General features: G+C 42.4%; 1 protein-coding gene across 4 annotated transcripts; it reads right to left on the bottom strand.

Moving 5' to 3' along the window:
* Window positions 1-512: 512 nt before the first annotated feature.
* On the bottom strand, window positions 513-17,344 carry SPART (spartin). Of its 4 annotated transcripts, none has more exons than XR_014167972.1 (10): window positions 17,190-17,344; window positions 13,113-13,951; window positions 12,772-12,969; window positions 11,236-11,340; window positions 8,643-8,766; window positions 6,111-6,305; window positions 5,106-5,264; window positions 4,915-5,005; window positions 3,628-3,749; window positions 1,648-1,760 (listed from the first exon to the last, which is right to left on the bottom strand). XR_014167972.1 is itself a non-coding variant. In XM_081909371.1 (10 exons), the coding sequence occupies exons 2-9, from the start codon at window positions 13,920-13,922 to the stop codon at window positions 3,689-3,691; spliced, it is 1,743 nt and encodes a 580-aa protein (XP_081765497.1). In that variant the 5' UTR covers window positions 13,923-13,951; window positions 17,190-17,344; the 3' UTR covers window positions 1,648-1,760. The 4 variants fall into 4 exon arrangements, 3 of the variants coding, with proteins under 3 accessions (XP_081765495.1, XP_081765496.1, XP_081765497.1); XM_081909371.1 differs by having other exon boundaries at window positions 3,689-3,749; XM_081909369.1 differs by lacking the exon at window positions 3,628-3,749 and having other exon boundaries at window positions 513-1,760; window positions 17,190-17,343.
* Window positions 17,345-17,842: the final 498 nt, after the last annotated feature.

Raw genomic sequence — 17,842 nt, 5'->3', positions numbered from 1 at the left:
TCTCGCTTTATTGGCCAAGGGAGCCGGTGTACAGCTTCTGGGTCATGTGGCCAGCAAGACTAAGCCGCTTCTGGTGAACCAGAGCAGCGCACGGAAACGCCATTTACCTTCCTGCTGGAGCGATACCTATTTATCTACTTGCACTTTGACGTGCTTTCAAACTGCTAGGTTGGCAGGAGCTGGGACCGAACAACGGGAGCTCACCACGTCGCGGGGATTTGAACCACCAACCTTCTGATCAGCAAGTCCTAGGCTCTGTGGTTTAACCCACAGCCCCACCCGCGTCCCTAAGCAACTTTTACTGAGATGGTAAAAAATCAGGAGGGGCAACTTCCCCTCTCTTCTGCCTATGTAGAAGGGGGGAAATGCAAATGTTGGATTGCGACAGACGTGTGTAAATGAAATGCAATTCTTCCTAGTCCACCTATACAAAATGCAATAACCGTCTACTACTTCTCAATCAATTCTCCCTGTAACTTTCATTCAAATAAAAAATGCACTTAACAAAAACATGCATGTTAAAGTTTATTTATAGTTTTCAATCCATACAACATTTCAAGTAGTTAGCTTCTTAACCAGTGGATGTGTCCCTCCAAAGTGCCATCATTTCTCTGTTGCAGACTACAGCACTACAATTTTTAATATCTGCAAAACTTCACATAAATTGAAGTCAAAAATCTGAAGCAAGCATAGTAAGGGACTCACAATTCCCACATTAATAGCAGATGAATCCCTAGGTAATGATGGGGAGTGAAGTTGAATATCTTAAAATGAAATGCATTGCATTCCATCACAAGGCAGCAATAATCATTTCTGAATACAGGCTTTCCAGTAAGACAAGTTACAGTGCAGCAATTCTATATAACAAATACAGAGGGTAACCATTAAAGCTTTTACAGAGCCCAACCTTTTCTTTAGTGGTCTCAGAGCAAACATTGTTCCCACACACTGGCTGGATAACACAAAGTACAATGAATCCAAGTCCTTGCTACCGGAGTAGGCAAAAAAATGCCATGTATTTCAATGAAACCTAGGATTACGCCAAAGTTTGGTTGACTCTGATACACTAATTCAGGAAATAGCAGTATTCCAGTCTTTGGTTTGTCTTAAGAGTTTGGATTTTACTAGTTTTTAGGAGGAATTACTCAAACCTAGACAGTTTATTTAAAGCTAAAAAGAGTGCATACTATTTGATCAGACAAGTTCAGTTCCAGCCACTATTCAAATCATTAGCTTTCTGAAAATATTTTGTCTAGAAATAGTTACAAAAATAGTCCCTCTATACATGAAGCTGGAATCTAGTTTCCACATTTATTTGAAAAAAGGCATTTAAGCCCTCCTCGTGGAAGTTTAATTCTAATGCAAATTCATTCCCATCATCTAGCTCTAACAATAACACTGGAGTTAGAGATCCCAAAAACTCATTTTAAAAGACTTCCCAGGTATGATATATTTAAGTCCAGCAATCTTAGGAGTTAGAAATACAACACTTGTTAATCAGTTCAACTCTCTTTAAATAAATTATGTAATAAATTAAGGCTTTGGGTAATTTATTCACACAGTGTCTTCAATATCCATCTTCTTTTTTCTCGCTCTTTTCTATGATTTTATATTCATCCAACACAGCATGGCCTGTCTCCTTTGCAGTTTTCTTCACTATAGCTTTGATTCCAATGTTGTCGATATTGAAAGCTGCCACACCAACATTGATAGCAGAACTCACTGCGTTGTCAGTAGCATGGCCTGCATCATCCCCGTACCTTAATATGCAAATAAGGAGCATGTCAATAAAGTTTCCTCATTTGTACACGAATGCTATGATTGTTGTTTAATCTTTGTGTGCATGCCCTCATTCCCAAGTAGCTGCTTAAATTTAATTTGGAAAACCTGAAATCAGCATACTTCCCAAAGCACAGAAGAAGATTAGCGAAAACAATCTTAATGTTTTAGGGCTGCTAGTCTGTCCCAGTTTTTGTCTCTTGCTTCAGATTTTACTTGGCCTTCAACGCAAATTCCAAAGTTGTGCTTATACTAGGTAGATAGATAAAGCTTTCGTCTCCCCAGAATTACCACATAGAACAGATTTTTTGCTGAAGCTGCTAACTAAACCATGTTATACCATGTGTTCTGTGACAAAGAGAAATTTAAAAGCTCCAGGTTCAATAGGTTATCCCTGCATATAGTTAAAGTACTGCTGTTAAAATGTTAAGAATTTTTTAAATAAGTTAATACATTTTATTGTAAAAATAAGTCTGAAAATCTACATTTTTGCCCTGAAAAAAATTAAGAATCTCCCAACCCAACTAGAAATTACAAAACAGTTGAGAGTGGCCCGGTACACCGCTCAAAGTTCACTTCAAGTTCTTGGTATATGCGTAAATGATGACTGCCCAAAGCTATTTCCCTTGTTATTTAGTTACTCAATTTCCACAATTATATGAGGATAACCTTTCCCTCTGGTTGAGAAGAACTAAGCAGGTATTTCAACCCCAGTCCAGTGATGTTTGAGAGAAAGCATTTTATCAGCTGGGATTGATGATGAAGGAATCCTGCCGAGCTTAAGTCAAGTTTTATTCACGTGTCACTCTGGGATAAACTATGCAAAGGGGACTTCTGATACATATGAAAAAATGCAAACAATTCTGAAAAAAAGTAACCAAACAGGGCAATAATACAGCCTACTACTTAAAACGCTAAAATCCTACAGGTTAACTAGCTGCAAAAGAGTAACAATACTGTACACAAAAATGCTGAAGCTATCCTTTGCTAATCTACTAGAGTGGCCAACTAAATTTTAAAGCCAAAATACGGAAGTCTCCCTTTGAAACATTGATTGCTGTTGGCATAATCAATACACAGTAGTAATCTGCCTATTTCAGAACACACATTAAAACTGAACGGAAAAGAATCTCTAATACTATATTTCTTACAATGTGACAGCATAGCAGCCTTGGAATTATTTGCCAAACACGACAAATCTGATAAAATTAATTGGACAGCAAAAGATTTTCATTTTTGTTAGTTTCCCCATGACATTAACCATAAACACCCATATTAGAAGAAAGCAAAACTGACTCAAGCTGTGCCAAAAGGAACAAGAGTATTCACACCATCTCAAAACTATGCAGAACCAACAGTGGGCAGGAGTTTACATGATAAAAATATTTATTGAATGCAGGTGGATATAAAAAGCGCCAAGAACTTAAAATATTTTGCGGCAATGCAGATCTGCATTTGGAGCTTGTTTCTCATATTCTAGTGCAGCTATTTATTGTTAGTGAACAATTAGCAGTGCAAGATTTCTGGACCCTTTTAAATGCCCAGAGTTTAGGATTTGTAGAGGGTTGGGTTCTTCCAGGTTGAAGATCATTTTGCTAGGTATGCATTATGGTGACACACACTTAAAAAAACATAAGCTGCCTATTATGAGAAACACAATTAAAATGATACTATATAGGAGATGCATCTGCCATGCTAATGAAAATACTACTATGGTTCATTGCACACATCTTAAAGTACCGGTAAACCACAATCCCCTTGTATGCAACAGATTTTTGATGTGGCCTTTTGTCTTGGAAGAAAAAGTCTACTTATTTCATTAGGATGTGTTTTCTATTATACTCTTACAGAAACAGGAGATGGGGTGAATACTTGAATCGTTAGATAGTTGGAGATAACTGCAAGTTACTTATTGCTTTTCACTCTTAGTGGCAACTGAAGACTCATCTCCTTTTCCCCTACTTTTAAATCTAAAATAAGAACAAAAGATTAACACAAACAGTAGTGTACAAACAGAACATGGTTCTTCAAACTTGCCAAGGAGAAATATTTCATGGAGATATACCATTATTTTGGCAGAAAACAATGTAGTACAGAGTAGGTGAGCTTCAAACCAAGAGAATTACAGAGTAAGTACCAAGGAAATCCTTGGATCCTTATAGGTAAAATAAAACAGAAATTATTTTCAGAAGTCTAATTGGCAGCCTGACATTTCCCTACTGCATTTTGCTCCAATGTTGACTGCAAACATTTTTTTTTCTGAACTAATGGGCTAGTACATGTGTTTCCTTTTTCTTTAGCCCAGAAAAAAGACTCAAACTTCAGAAAGCAACCCAAAATTAGACTCTATGCAGTTACAGATAATTACATAAAATTGGGCAAACCTTTTTTTAAAAGCTCAGATTTTCACTTTTTGAAATATGGCAACCCTAATTTATATAGACAGAGGCTTCCCTTTACAATTTCAGCACCACTCATATTCCAAGAACTGAAATACATCCAATTGAGTACAGTGGTTAAGTACTTAATTCGTTCTGGAGGCCTGTTCTTAATCTGAAACTGTTCTTAACCTGAAGCACCACTTTAGCTAAGGGGGCCTCCTGCTGTCGCTGCACCACCGGAGCACGATTTCTGTTCTCATCCTGAAGCAAAGTTCTTAACCTGAAGCACTATTTCTGGGTTAGCGGAGTCTGTAACCCGAAGTGTATGTAACCCGAGGTACCACTGTATTCAGATGGAATCGGCCTGGCAACAATCCCTCTCTGCATTTAGGTAACACCTAAAATGAACTGAAAATCCAATTTAGGGGTGCAGCTGCCCCTTAACTAGAAGTGACCTGCACTTGCTTGACCTTTACACAGCAGTAGCAAGTGTGTGTTGAGGATAGGATCTGCAGGGAAAGCAAGTGAAGGTGGCTCCTTCCCTTACACACTCCTCCTTGTTTGCTCCTCGCTGTCTATGTAACTGGGAAAGTTCCACTTTTAGATACATGCAACTGTGACCATCTCAACTAGTTTGGTTCCAACAATAGCAAAGCATTTTTACTTTTTAGCAAGTTTTGTTTAATGCATGTAGCGTAGGCTCACTGGTATTCATGCACCACCAAAATTTATTGCAGAGTAAACATTAACTTACTTGTACTTGACAGTCTGAACAGTCTCTTTAGACACATTTTTAGCAATACACTTTGCAGCGCTTTCCAAACCGTGCCATATTGTTGAAAACCCTGCAAGGAGAGTTAGCTTATTGGAACCGGAAGGTAGCAAACAAACGACGTTCAATAAAAACTTGCACCACACATTGTGGAAGCGTTATTTTCATGCTACCTTGAACACCACTTGCTGCAACAACCAGAGCACCATCGAAAGTAGATTTTCCATCTTTGTCTTTCTTAAGGGATTCTGGAACCAGTTTGCTTCCATGCTTCTTGACATGGGGGGCTAACTCTCTTCCCACAGAACTTGCTATAGAGCACACACCTTCCACTAAAACAGAAAGCATTAAGATAATTTATAGGTTACAGAATGTTCTGGTCAGATAGATTAAGCCACTGAATTCAATGAATTATTGAGGATCATGAAGCCAATTTTATGTTAGTGGCTCCTTTTCCCACAACAATTATATTTGGAGGTTGGACGTGAGGTCTCCAGGCTGATAGCAGATGGGACTGATGGACATTGGTTTGGGGATCGAAACCGGGAAAGGGAGGGTGGGGTTTGGGAATCCAAAGGGTGTACAATTATATTCTGATTTTTTATATTTTGTTTTGTTATTAGAATAAAAATGGGGAATTCGTGGAAGGGAATTTGGGTCGACCTTAGAAAAAGGTTTTAAGAAGGAGTACTGACGTACAAAGACTAATGTATATAAGTTAAAATTGGATATATAAAATGAATTAAATATAATAATGAATCAAATATAATAAGGTTAAAAATTGGGGTTAAGAACTTGTTGAACTAACAATTGGAAATGGAATACAAGAAGGGGAGGCGTGGGGAAGTCGTGGAAATAGGTTATTGAAAATAAGGATTGTAAACGTGTGTTTTTAATTCTTTTTTCTTTTTTCTGGATTTTCTTGAAAATTTTAATAAATATCTTTTTTTAAAAAAACCAACACAATTATATTTGGAGGAAACTGCAGGTGCAAATAGTGCATCTGCTGGTAGTGGCCTAAACCTGATGAAGTCCGTTTCTCTCCCAAAGAGAACGCAATGAAAAAGAAAATAAACATTATTCCCTGTCCATTTTTTTTTAAAAAAAAGACTAAAGAAACAAAGCATTATCAATTCCTGTCACTACTTTTTCAAGAAAACTGGTTGCTCACATCTCACCTAAGAACTGGCTGACTTTCACAGCTCCTCCTGTTGCCTGCTTGGCTACATGCAGCCCTTTAGCCACGGTTGGGTTGACTTCCATTGGCTTTTCCTCTGGCTGAATGTGCTCTCTTAGTTTGGAAGCTCCCTTGTGGATTGCTTTCCCGGTATATTCTGCTCCTTTGACCAGGCCCCAGCTGACCCAGGATGCTCCTTTAAGGAAACAAGAACAGTTTGACGGATGCAGCAACATTATCATGTTATAGGACAGCATTTCCTACCCCCTTAAGTTCAGGCTAGTAAGCTGAAAAAAATACAGCCTGAGCTCACACACTGCTGAGTCTCCCATATCCTCTTAATTAGCTACAATTCCATCTTCAGCAATGGTGAAAATAGGAAAGCTGGCCACATGACCCAGAAGCTGTACGCCGGCTCCCTTGGCCAGTAAAGCAAGATGAGCGCCACAACCCCAGAGTCGTCCGCGACTGGACCTAACGGTCAGGGGTCCCTTTACCTTTTTAACTTTACCATATCAGACCAATTGCGCTGGGTGCCTCATATTTTTGAATGTGCGCTCTTTCTTTCTCTCCATAAAAAGCTTCATGCATGTGGCGAAAAAGAGGGGTGGGTTTACACCAAGCAGGTCAACATGGCAGAGAATTAAATAAAATATTCCCCCTCCCAACCAGTAGTCTAACGTGGTGCAGTCTAGAATTCTACCACTTTGAGCTGCATCAGATGTAAACAGGATTTAAGTTAGCTTGCGAGTCAGCCCCCAGTTTATTCATCCACCAGCATAATTGAGATGAAAATCCCCAAACATGCACTAAACTGGCAAAACAAAGAACAAGTTGTTGCTTTTAGCAACCGCTACATAATTACTGAATAACTTTAGCTCCTGGAGATTGGACAAACTATAACATCTTCTAGAGCAGTGTTTCCCAACCGGTGTTCCGCGGCACACGAGTGTGCCGTGAGACGTTGCCTCGTGTGCCGCGAGATGCCTGGAGGGAGGCGGGCGAGTCGGGCGGCGAGAGGCGGGGCGGCGGCGGCGAGGAGAGGCCGCGCCTCCTGCTGCTGCCTGGCGCTCCTCCTCGCAGCCGGCAGCGCTGCCTGGGCGCCTCCGCGCGACTCTGCCTCGCTGGGTTTGGTCTCCCAGCAGAGACGGGTCACACGCGCCCCTCCCTCCCTCCCTCAGCCTGCGCGGAGGGAGAGCCAGAGAGAGGCATCGCTCCTGCGCGGCGGGAGAGGGAGCAGCCGGAGCGATGCCCCAAACGAACGCATGGGACCGGAGGGGAAATCCTCTCCGAGGCGGATTGAGCGCAGCTGAGAGAAGCCTTTCGAGGAGCTGCCGTGTCCCCTGGAAACCCCCTTCCCAGCTCTGCCTCAGCCGCCGCCGCCTCAGTTGCCGCCGTCCCTCAGTCCCTCGCTCTGCTGCCTCCTCCCACCCCCAAAGCTTGGAGGTTCCCCAGCAAGGGGGAGGGAAAAAACTTTCACTTTTGTGCGTCCCTCCCGGCGTGACGCTGCGCGCTGACGTCACGGGGCGGGGCTTTAATGGTGGTGTGCCGCGAGATTTTTTTTCAGTAAACAGGTGTGCCGTTGCCCAAAAACGTTTGGGAAACACTGTTCTAGAGCTTGTCTCAAGAGCTTTATTTTGAGTCGCCATTTGGTTTTTGGGAATCTACCTGGCAGGGAAATTAACTTACTATTTATCTTTAAGAGAATTTAGTATTTTTATCAAGAGGCAAAGTTTAAACAAACAATTGGATGTAATTAATATGCTGAAAAAGTTACATTAATAATAAAAAATAATAATAATACTACATTCTTTTACTCTCTACTTCTGAGCCATGTAGACCTGCAGCTAATGAAAACTTGAAAGTAACACAGACATAGTAACAGGATGTAATTAAAGGACTGTACCCTTTCAAGTAGTAAAATATTTCTATCAACAAGATGGAGCCTTTGGACTGCAAAACTTGACCGCAGGTCAATCCATGTAACTGATATAATGTGTGGTAGAACCATTTAGTTTTCTGCTACCTGAGTGCTGAATAAAACTAATATATTAGGAAACACAGACAACGAAACTATTTCTTACAGAATATATTCTCATGCAAAGTTATAATATGGAAGTGGCTGAAATTAATAGTTTAGCTTATGATTTCAGACTGGAAGACAATTTCACTATACTGCCAGAATGAAGAGAAACTTTAGCCCAATTCAGGTGAGACAGGTGGGTTGGAAGCTGTGACAGTTGCGCCCACACAAAGCCTGCCCCTACAATCCTTGCACGCACCAGCTCCACTTCCAACCTCTGCATGCTGAGTGTGGAAAACAGAGCAGATTTGCATGGGGACACTGGGGTTGGAGCCAACACTGTCTTTCAGATGTTGTTGGGCTGCAACACCTACCCCTTGAACATGCTGACCAGCTTGTGGGAGTCCAACAACATTTAACGGCACCCTGTTGGTTAGTAGAGCTTTAAGCCCAAACACCAGAACAGGGTTTTTACCAAGGATCAATCTAGAGAATCAATCCTAAGGGTACCTGTTAAGATTCCATGGGCCATTTTCTCACTCCAGTCAGGTAACTCTCTTTCCCTCTCTTCAGACGCTGGCTCAATACGTACAGTCTCGGCCAGGTTAATCGCATCACTAGAAGCTTCTGCAGGCTGCAAGATTTAAGCACATATATATATATATATATACACAGCAAGATCAAAAGCTAAGATAAAGCAATTAAATGTCAAATTGGCCACCGTGATATTCAACAAAGAAATGCACACTGTGACCCTAAAGCTTCCATCTTCTCGCAGATAATTATAGGTTTTACAACAACAACCAAAATGCATCAGTTTCTTTATTCATCTGCAAGAAAATGGCATTTCTGGTCACATAATTCCCACCTATTTTACATGCACAGGAACATTACTGTTGCTCCTGCCTTATTGGCATTTGGAGATCAGACCAACATGTACCTCTTTGGAGAGATAATTAGGGTTTCTTCACCCCTGATTCTTTTCACTTCAGTTAATATAATTAGCATGGTTTTGTATTTTAGTTAATGCTCTATTCGCCTTTGAGAACATTTTGCACAACAGACAGGCAGGGTATGCATATGTTTATATTTATTTGATCAGGAAGGAAAGTTGCCCAAGTCTACCACTCCCTTTCATTTTAAGGGGAAACACAGTTCTCCTTATTCTGTATTGTTATGTGTCTTTACATTGCTTGTCTTTGTTCAAGACGGCAAGACTGAAAGAATGAAGCTTTTTGGGAGCTGGGCTGGATTTACTCCTCCTCCTCCCCATACAGATTTACAAACAACAAAAGTGCATTCATTCTGTTTTTTCTTGGTTTTACACATTGTTACTGCCAAAACAAGACAAAGCTGAGCATGCGATGGGTCCTTTCTTAGAGAAGACGCCAAGCTAAAAGGAAAAAATCTGGGATTCGGAACCAAACACCACCCCATGAATTAAAAGATTGCAACAACAAAGATGGAAACAACTACATTAAACATAACTTGTTTTCACATTAGATTATTATGAAGGATTATTCTATGTGGTCAAATGAAGGTATTATCACAGGCATGTTATTGTCACAGACTTTCTATATCACTTTGGAATTAGTAAGGTTCAATTATCCGCACAGAAATTTCACACAAGCAAGTAACACAAGGATCTTGCATTAGAATGCAAAACTGACATGGATTTTGCATTTTCTGTGTAGCATCTTTTATGCATTTATGAAACAATAGGACATTGTAAAATCAGTCCCTAAGTATAAGCAGGATGGCTACTACTTGCATTAGAGTGAACCAAGGCAATCCTGAGACATCCGCTCCAGGTTCTAGCTTAACATCCTGTTTCGTCTGCATAGCCTAACATACACACTTGAGAGTTAAAATAGCCTACACTCATGTGAACAGCAGGAACCAAATATAAGCGACTGGTGTGTATTTCTGATTGATCCCCTCTAAGCTACTAAAGTGAGTCACAGGCCAAAGCTCAATCTGTTTTGTTAAGTCATGCCATTATGTACAGTTGCTATGAATATACTCCGAGTTCATAAGAAGTTCTGCATTAGGTTAGCTAGAGCTCACAAAGCCAGCCGTAATATTGTTCCCATTTTCCCATCTATTCCTAAACATTACATTACATTATGTTGAAGTGGGTGGTACTGTACTTTAAAATTCAAGCCATTCGAACATTCTTGACAGTGTTAAAGATTGTGACATTGTGGGTTATGATATCTTTTATTTTTGTAAAAAGGGAATAAATAAGTTAAATAACCATAGCTGTTCTAGAACTCCCTCATGGTCCTTGCAAATATTAATTCCTCAACAATTAAAAACTCGTAAAAATGTCATGTCCAGGTTTATAAGCACTTAAAAGCAGTTTACTGCTTTGGCCACTGTGGGAAACGAGATTTAACAAATGACTGTATTTTCTTTGAAGCTATTAGCATGAGGAGGGAGCACAGAGATCAACAGAGATAGGTAGCCTTTTGTCAGCCTCTGTAAAATATGGGGTGTCCTTTGGAGATGGGGAAGTGGAGAAGAGGTTGTGCCCCACCACAGCACAAAGGCCAGAGCCAGTTAAGCCCAACCTCTGTCACACACTTATTCCAGAAATCGGCAACAGAATTAATTAGCCTTCAGTTCACACCTGCTCTCCCTGAACTAATGGAAGTTTTCTCCAGCCTTGGGTCCATTTCTCATAGCCTGTGTCCTTCATCTATTTTGGTTCATCCCTGGTAACTTATGATACCTCAACCGTATTCTATTACTTGAGAACTACAACAGTACCCATTGGGCCTTGCGGGGGGAGGGGTTCTCCACTAAAAAAAATTGTGCTTCTGTAAACCTCAGGGACCCTCCACCCTGCAGATACTCTCATGTGGGGGTGGGGGGTGGCCTTGTTCCAGCTCCATAAGGACTGGCATTTGAAGAACCAAGATTGCTTCTAGTATACATGATTAATATCTTCAACGTTTCCATTATTTGTTCTCTCTCCAAGAGCCACTGTTGGCGGCAGATACATTTTTCAATAAATACCACAAAACAAAGTAATTTCCATTTCTTAAAGTTTAAAATGTGTTGGCTTAGTAAAAAGTTTGCCACCACCTCTGAAGTTTACCTTGGCTCTGAGATCAGATCTTTGTTTAAACAGATCCTCAAAAAGCTCTTTGTAAGATCTTGAGCGTTGGGACGGTAACCCTAGTCCCTCATGGGATCCTGGAACCTGTGATACCATATCAAGGGCATTAATAGATTCACAAGTTCAAAGGCTCAACAAGGAATCTGTTAGGTACTGTTGTACACCATCAGACAATAATATCACACAGTGGAAAGAATTATCCTTCTCATAAACCACATGCAGGTGAATTCATGCATTAGTAAACATCCCCACAGGTGAATAAGTAATTGCAAGATCAGGTTGTTCATCACCGTATGGCCAGTTCTCCAAGAGATTAGAGAGTATTTTAACATGTCAAGAGAAATGGCAAATGTTCTCACTTCTGGTAATTAGTTTTAACCCCCATCATTCTACCCAGACACTGAGGTCCAGCACCAAGGGCCTTCTGGCGGTTCCCTCACTCCAAGAAGCCAAGTTACAGGGAACCAAGCAGAGGGCCTTCTCAGCAGTGGCACCCGCCCTGTGGAACGCCCTCCCACCAAATGTCAAAGAGAACAACAACTACCAGACTTTTAGAAGACATCTGAAGGCAGCCCTGTTTAGGGAAGCTGTTAATGTTTGATGGGTTACTGTGCTTTAATATTTTTTTGGAAGCCGCCCAGAGTGGATGGGAAAGTCCAGCCAGATGGGTGGGGTATAAATAATATATTATTAATTATTATTATTATTATTATTATTATTACTAAAAATGTGCCGTTATAATTACAGGTATACCTCCTTCTAACACCTGCCATTTAGATTTCCCACCTTCTTAAAAAAGAGTTTGGATTTGATATCCCGCCTTTCACCCCCCTTCAGGAGTCTCAAAGCGGCTAACATTCTCCTTTCCCTTCCTCCCCCAAAACAAACACTCTGTGAGGTGAGTGAGGCTGAGAGGCTTCAGAGAAGTGTGACTGGCCCAAGGTCACCCAGCAGCTGCATGTGGAGGAGTGGAGACGCGAATCCGGTTCCCCAGATTATGAGACTACCGCTCTTAACCACTACACCACACTGGCTCTTAATACTGGCCTTGTTTACTAGAGTGATAATCTCTCGGATAACCTTTCCCTGCACTTCACGAATGAACTGTGATCTACCAGATTCTTAATTATCTTAGAGGGACTTCCTATATATGTAGCATTTTAAGATTTTGCTTAGTCATTGTTGCACTCTGAGCAAGTGAACTGGATGTGATACTTCTGACACACTGCAAGCTGCAGTAATGCCTCTCTACGTCTGCTCAATTGATCCTGCAGGAAAATCATTATCAGCCTACTTGCCCTGCCCTTCACAGCACCACACGGTAAATTTATTTTCAGATGTTGCCCAGCCTCACCATAAAACATGCTCTATATTGCCAAAGGTAAATCCTTGCAGAGGCAATCCTGAAATTCATTTATAGTGCTCTATGAAGCGGACAGTTTAACAGCTCATCAGTGTCACCCGGTGATACTTGTGCATTGAAATTATTCTGGATGGTGGCATAACACTGTTTACCTGCACTCTGAGGTCAGACATCTGTTTTAGCAGATCTTCAAACAGTTCTCTGTCAGCAGCTGGAAGTTCTGAAGATAACACTACTCCCACATAGGATCCTGGCACCTGTGACATCAAGTCAGGGAACATGTAGACTCCTGTGCTGCAGGAGAGGACAGGAGACTGGTTGCACATAAGAGGATACAGCCAGTCACAAACCTGGAAAAGAGAAGACCAAAATAACATTTTGCACAGAACACTCTGTGGATTCAAATGAATGATACATTAGCACTCATGTCATAGAACCGTTAGCACTCATTTCACGGCTGTGGCCAGCAACACAAACAAAATGTGAAAGTTACCTGAAGGAAAGCAGGGGGGCGATTCTGTGCCGCTGCAGCATCAGTGTCCAAGAACTTCACAATGCGAAGGTATCCGGGATACGAGGGAGCGCTCACTTGTCCATCAGGACTCACAAAGAATATCTGCACCCCGTGGGGAATGAGGATCAGTTCATCAGCATCTACCCCTAACGTCTGAACAGGAGGAGGCTGTGTGCATTTCGTGTAGAAATCATCTCCGACCGAGGAGAACTCCCCAGAGTCTGTTCCGTACGACACAGTGTAGTGCCCACCTGTGGCCTCAGGTGTATAAGCTGGGGGTTCCTCAGTGGGCATTGCAGACGAAGGACTCATCACAGCAGCTTGCCCTTGGCTTGTACATCCAGCATTTCCACCTGCTGCAGCCAGGTGTGATGGAGTCATCAGTGAATTCGGTACAGGAGGCCTCTCTGGCTTTTCTTTGGCTGGAATTGTTGGGTATATCCTGGGCGCTTCCATAGGGGGACACATGGCAATGGGTTTAGGCTGCCCATTTTCATCTAGAATGCTTAGGCGTGCTGTAACGTTTTGTAGCGTCTCTCTCATTTTTTGCTGCATTTGCCTGGCAGACTCCCATCGGTCCCCAGTGCATTCATGACCTTGGGACGGGACGCTAGTTCCCCTGAGCAAGTGGTCAATACCCTGCCTGTAATAATTCCTTGCTTCTTCCTTCTGTCCAAGCTCATCTGCATTCAGGGCTTTATTAACAAACACAAATGCTTCCTTGTACTCTTCTTCAATCGTCTTCAAATTTGCACCCACTTGCGCAACTGAATCCCGTTCTTGATACATTACGGAAAACTGGATCACAGCAGGAGTAACTGGAGACAAAGCGGAAGAGAACACTTCTGTTAAAGAAAACCAGTAACAGCTTGAATTAAGGGATATATATATAGTGATCCTAACTTCCCGTAAAACAGGCTGCTTTGCCTTAAAAAAGGCTTAGGGTGGTATTCAACTAAGTTTTACCTAACTTAGCCACGATCATTAATTTCAGCAGGTCTACTTTGAACAAGACTATGGATACATAATCTTGATCTGCAAAGCACTTTTGCAGCATTATATAGCTGCTGTGCTTCTATAGTTAACCTTTAATTTACACAAACAATTGAATTATTATTATTATTATTATATTTATTAACTTTATACAGCTCCTTTCTTCCAAAGATCTCAGGGCGGTTCACAAGATAAAGATACAGGATAAAAGCACAAAATAAATAATTAAATAATTAAAGGCCTGGTTGAAGAGGAACATTTTTGCCTGTCGCCTAAAGGAGTATAATGAAGGCATCAGCTGTACCTCCCTGGGGAGAGCATTCCACAAACAGGGAGCCACTGCAGAAAAGGCCGGTTCTCATGCTGCCACCCTCTGCACATCTCGTGGAGGAAGCACACAATGAAGGGCCTCTGGTAATGATCACAGAGTCCTGATCATTTTATATGGGGTTCTAACAATCCCCTCCCCAAGTCATTTAGCACACTAATATTAAGAGTAGCTTTTCAATGACTGAAAAGCTCTTGAAAGCTATTTATACTGCATGGTATTTCAGTATTTGTTTCGACAGGCTGATATGCTGCTGTAAAGCTCAAGTTTCCCATCATCTGTAAACTTATGGCAAGTTTATATAACCAGTGACATCAAGAGATAAAATACAGTGGTACCTCTGGTTACGAATGTAATTCATTCCAGAGGTCCGTTCTTAACCTGAAACTGTTCTTAACCTGAGGTACCACTTTAGCTAATGGGGCCTCCCGCAGCCGCACCACGATTTCTGTTCTCATCCTGAGGTAAAGTTCTTAACCCGAGGTACTATTTCTGGGTTAGCGGAGTCTGTAACCTGAAGTGTTTATAACCCGAGGTACCACTGTACAGCTAACATCTCCGTGTCTATGTTAGCCACCACCCACAGAGTGTTGCTGCCACCATCATTCTGCCCACAGTAAGTTTAAGAAATGGGGTGATGGGGAGATGGAGGGGCTGAGCCAGCCTGAGATGCATCAGATCCTGAGCTGTAACAGCTCCAGGGTGGTGTAAGTTAGAAAAAACATTTCCAGTCTCTCTCCCTCTGCCCCCCATACACCCCCCCTCCTGTTGCTCCTTTGGGACTGCTCTGCTGGTTATTAAAAAACTGTTTCACTAAAAACATGGGAAGTGACAAACTTTTTAAAAAAATTGTCATTCAGAATTGTTCAGGGGTAGGATGGTTTGGAAGTATGAAACATCCACCACAAATACAATTGTGAACTCGTGATGTTTCGGGAACAGTGCTCTTTTGATTTGCTCCAATTAGCAATAAGCATGCAACAGAGCTAGCTGCTAAACAGCAACCATCAGCAAGGCACATGAAAGAGGAAGGAACATGGTCATAGGCCTATGGTGGATTGTGCAGGCTTTAGCCTTCTGAGCTTCAAAGTTTGGCCTCAACTTCACTTGTATAGACAACAGGCAGTTAATAAGCTGCCCCATAAATTGATCAAACTGCATAGTCCGAGAGAGCATGATACAGTTAGCTTGCTAATACTAAGTGGTCTGGATCTGGTCAGTATGTGTCTGTTGCCAAACATTTTCAGGCCTCCGACCCCTTAGTTCCGTGAACTCATACCCAGTGCCCCCTACCCCACAAAAAAACAATATTCATAATAGCTGTTTGCATAAACCACTAAGGAAGTTGGTAACACAATAAAATTCAAAACAGTAACAATTAAGTGCACATTTATTCAAAATCTAATTAAAACATAATATTGATTAACTTGAGCCAGTGCCAACCTCCTTAGGGGGTACTGCCCCTTTTGGGAACCACTAATCTAGAATCCCATGTACTGTACAACACCTCGAGTTTCATGGGATGCACATGTGGAAGGAACAAGTATATAGTTTGTGGGAACTTCTGGATCCATTGCTGTCGCTTAAGGCTCAGGTGACGTTGGAGGTGCAGAGTGCCTTACATCAGCGTTGGCTGGTGACTCAACTGCACCCCTATTTGGACCAGGATACACTAACTTCTGTTGTCTACATTCTGTTAGCAACTAGGTTATATTACTACAATGAGCTGTACATGGGGCTGCCTATGAAGGTGGTTTGGAAATTTCAGCTGGTGCAGAACTGAGCAGCCAGGTTGCTCACCGGGGCAAGACTGTTTGATAATAATGATAATAATGTGCCAAATAAAAAATGCCCCCTTCAAAATATACTATTTATAGATGAAATGAGCAGTGACAAAGGTAGCCAAATATCTCACTATTTAGAAGACAAAAGCAAGAAGGTGCAAGGAAGCTTTTTCTAAAGCAAACATACACACAAACCCCAAATAAATGTGTCTGAAGCCCTGTGTGCCTTTCTGTGGGGGAAGAAAGTCCTGCTGAACTTGCTTCAGAGTAAACAAGCAGAACTCCTTACAGCCCGACAGACTTAACTGGGAATTAAACCTCATTGAACCAAGTGGCCTTAATTCTGGCGAAACAGCCGCGGCACCAGGCTGCAACGCGAATACAGGCACCAATGAGGCCAGCAGCAACCTCCTCCCAGAGTTAAGACGGTATGACTGATAGGAAGAAAGTCCACTAGGAAGTTACTACCAGCTAAGGAACCGGCTGCTACTTCCAAAGATCTCTCCTCTCTCTTACACGCACACCTGGCAACAACCTCCTGAGACAGGGCCACGGCTCTGTGGCGGAGCCTCTACTTTGCAAGTGGAAGGTCCCCGGCGCCTCCAGGTGCGATGGGGAGAGCCTCCTCCTGCCCCAAATCCTGGACAGCCGTTGCCAGTTAGTGTAAGCAAAACTGACCTAGACGGACCGACTGCCTGGTTTTACTAACGCTCAGTGCCCAGATCCTTCCCCGCCCCCACAAAAAAACAAGGCCTCTGAGCATACGCAGAGTGCATTTTCAGCAGCAGAGCGGCAATGATCCGCTCCACGAGCGCAGGGAATGAAGGAGGGGGAGACGGAAGGCGGTTGGAAACAGGAGGCAAGGAAATGTTATCTGTTAAGGAATTGATCTCCCTAATTACAAGGAACTCCCCCGCCCCCTTTCTCGTTCTGGCTTTCCCTTTCACTCACGGGAAGCGAGCAGCAGCGACCTCCCAGGCTCCAGCGAGACGCCCACCCGGCCACGCGCCGCAAACGACCCCTCCTGCCTATATCTGCTCCGCTCCAGCTGTTGCAACTTCGGCCCACGCAGCGTCACGTGACCCGCTGCCGTCAGCGGCTTGTTGTCCTTTGCCGCCTTCCCGCCCACTGAGAAGCTTCTGGGCTCCGTTGCAGACGTTTCGGCCGGCAGGGGGCGCTCTGCGGTGTGCGCGCTCGCACACAAAAAGTTCTGCTGAGTTCGCTGTTTGCTTTACAGTATATTGTATATGCACTTGTGTTTGATGTAACAGCGATAGCGACGCCGGGCTTTTGTTTTGTTTCGTTTTTTACGCAATTATAGATTATTCTGAGGTTCCCAAACTTATTTGGCTTACTACTGCCCACTTTTCAGGGCGGAGGGATTACTCAGCGCCCCGCTATAAATCTACCTTCTTTAACCGAACAAACAGAAAGATGCAGTGACAAATTTGCGTTCTTTTATGTACTGTATCTATATTTCTACCTAAGTCCTACAACATAATAAAGAAAGATGTCCTGTGCCCGATTTACGTATAAGCTACCGGTAATTAAGCTACAGCTTAGGACCCCCCTCTCTTCGGACCCCCCAAAAAAATTTAAAGGGA

The sequence above is a fragment of the Podarcis melisellensis genome (genome assembly GCF_964234715.1).
Source record: "Podarcis melisellensis genome assembly, chromosome: 4".
Classification (NCBI taxonomy): domain Eukaryota; kingdom Metazoa; phylum Chordata; class Lepidosauria; order Squamata; family Lacertidae; genus Podarcis; species Podarcis melisellensis.
Note: the sequence above shows the minus strand (reverse complement) of the source record. Positions and strands in the feature narration are given on the sequence as shown.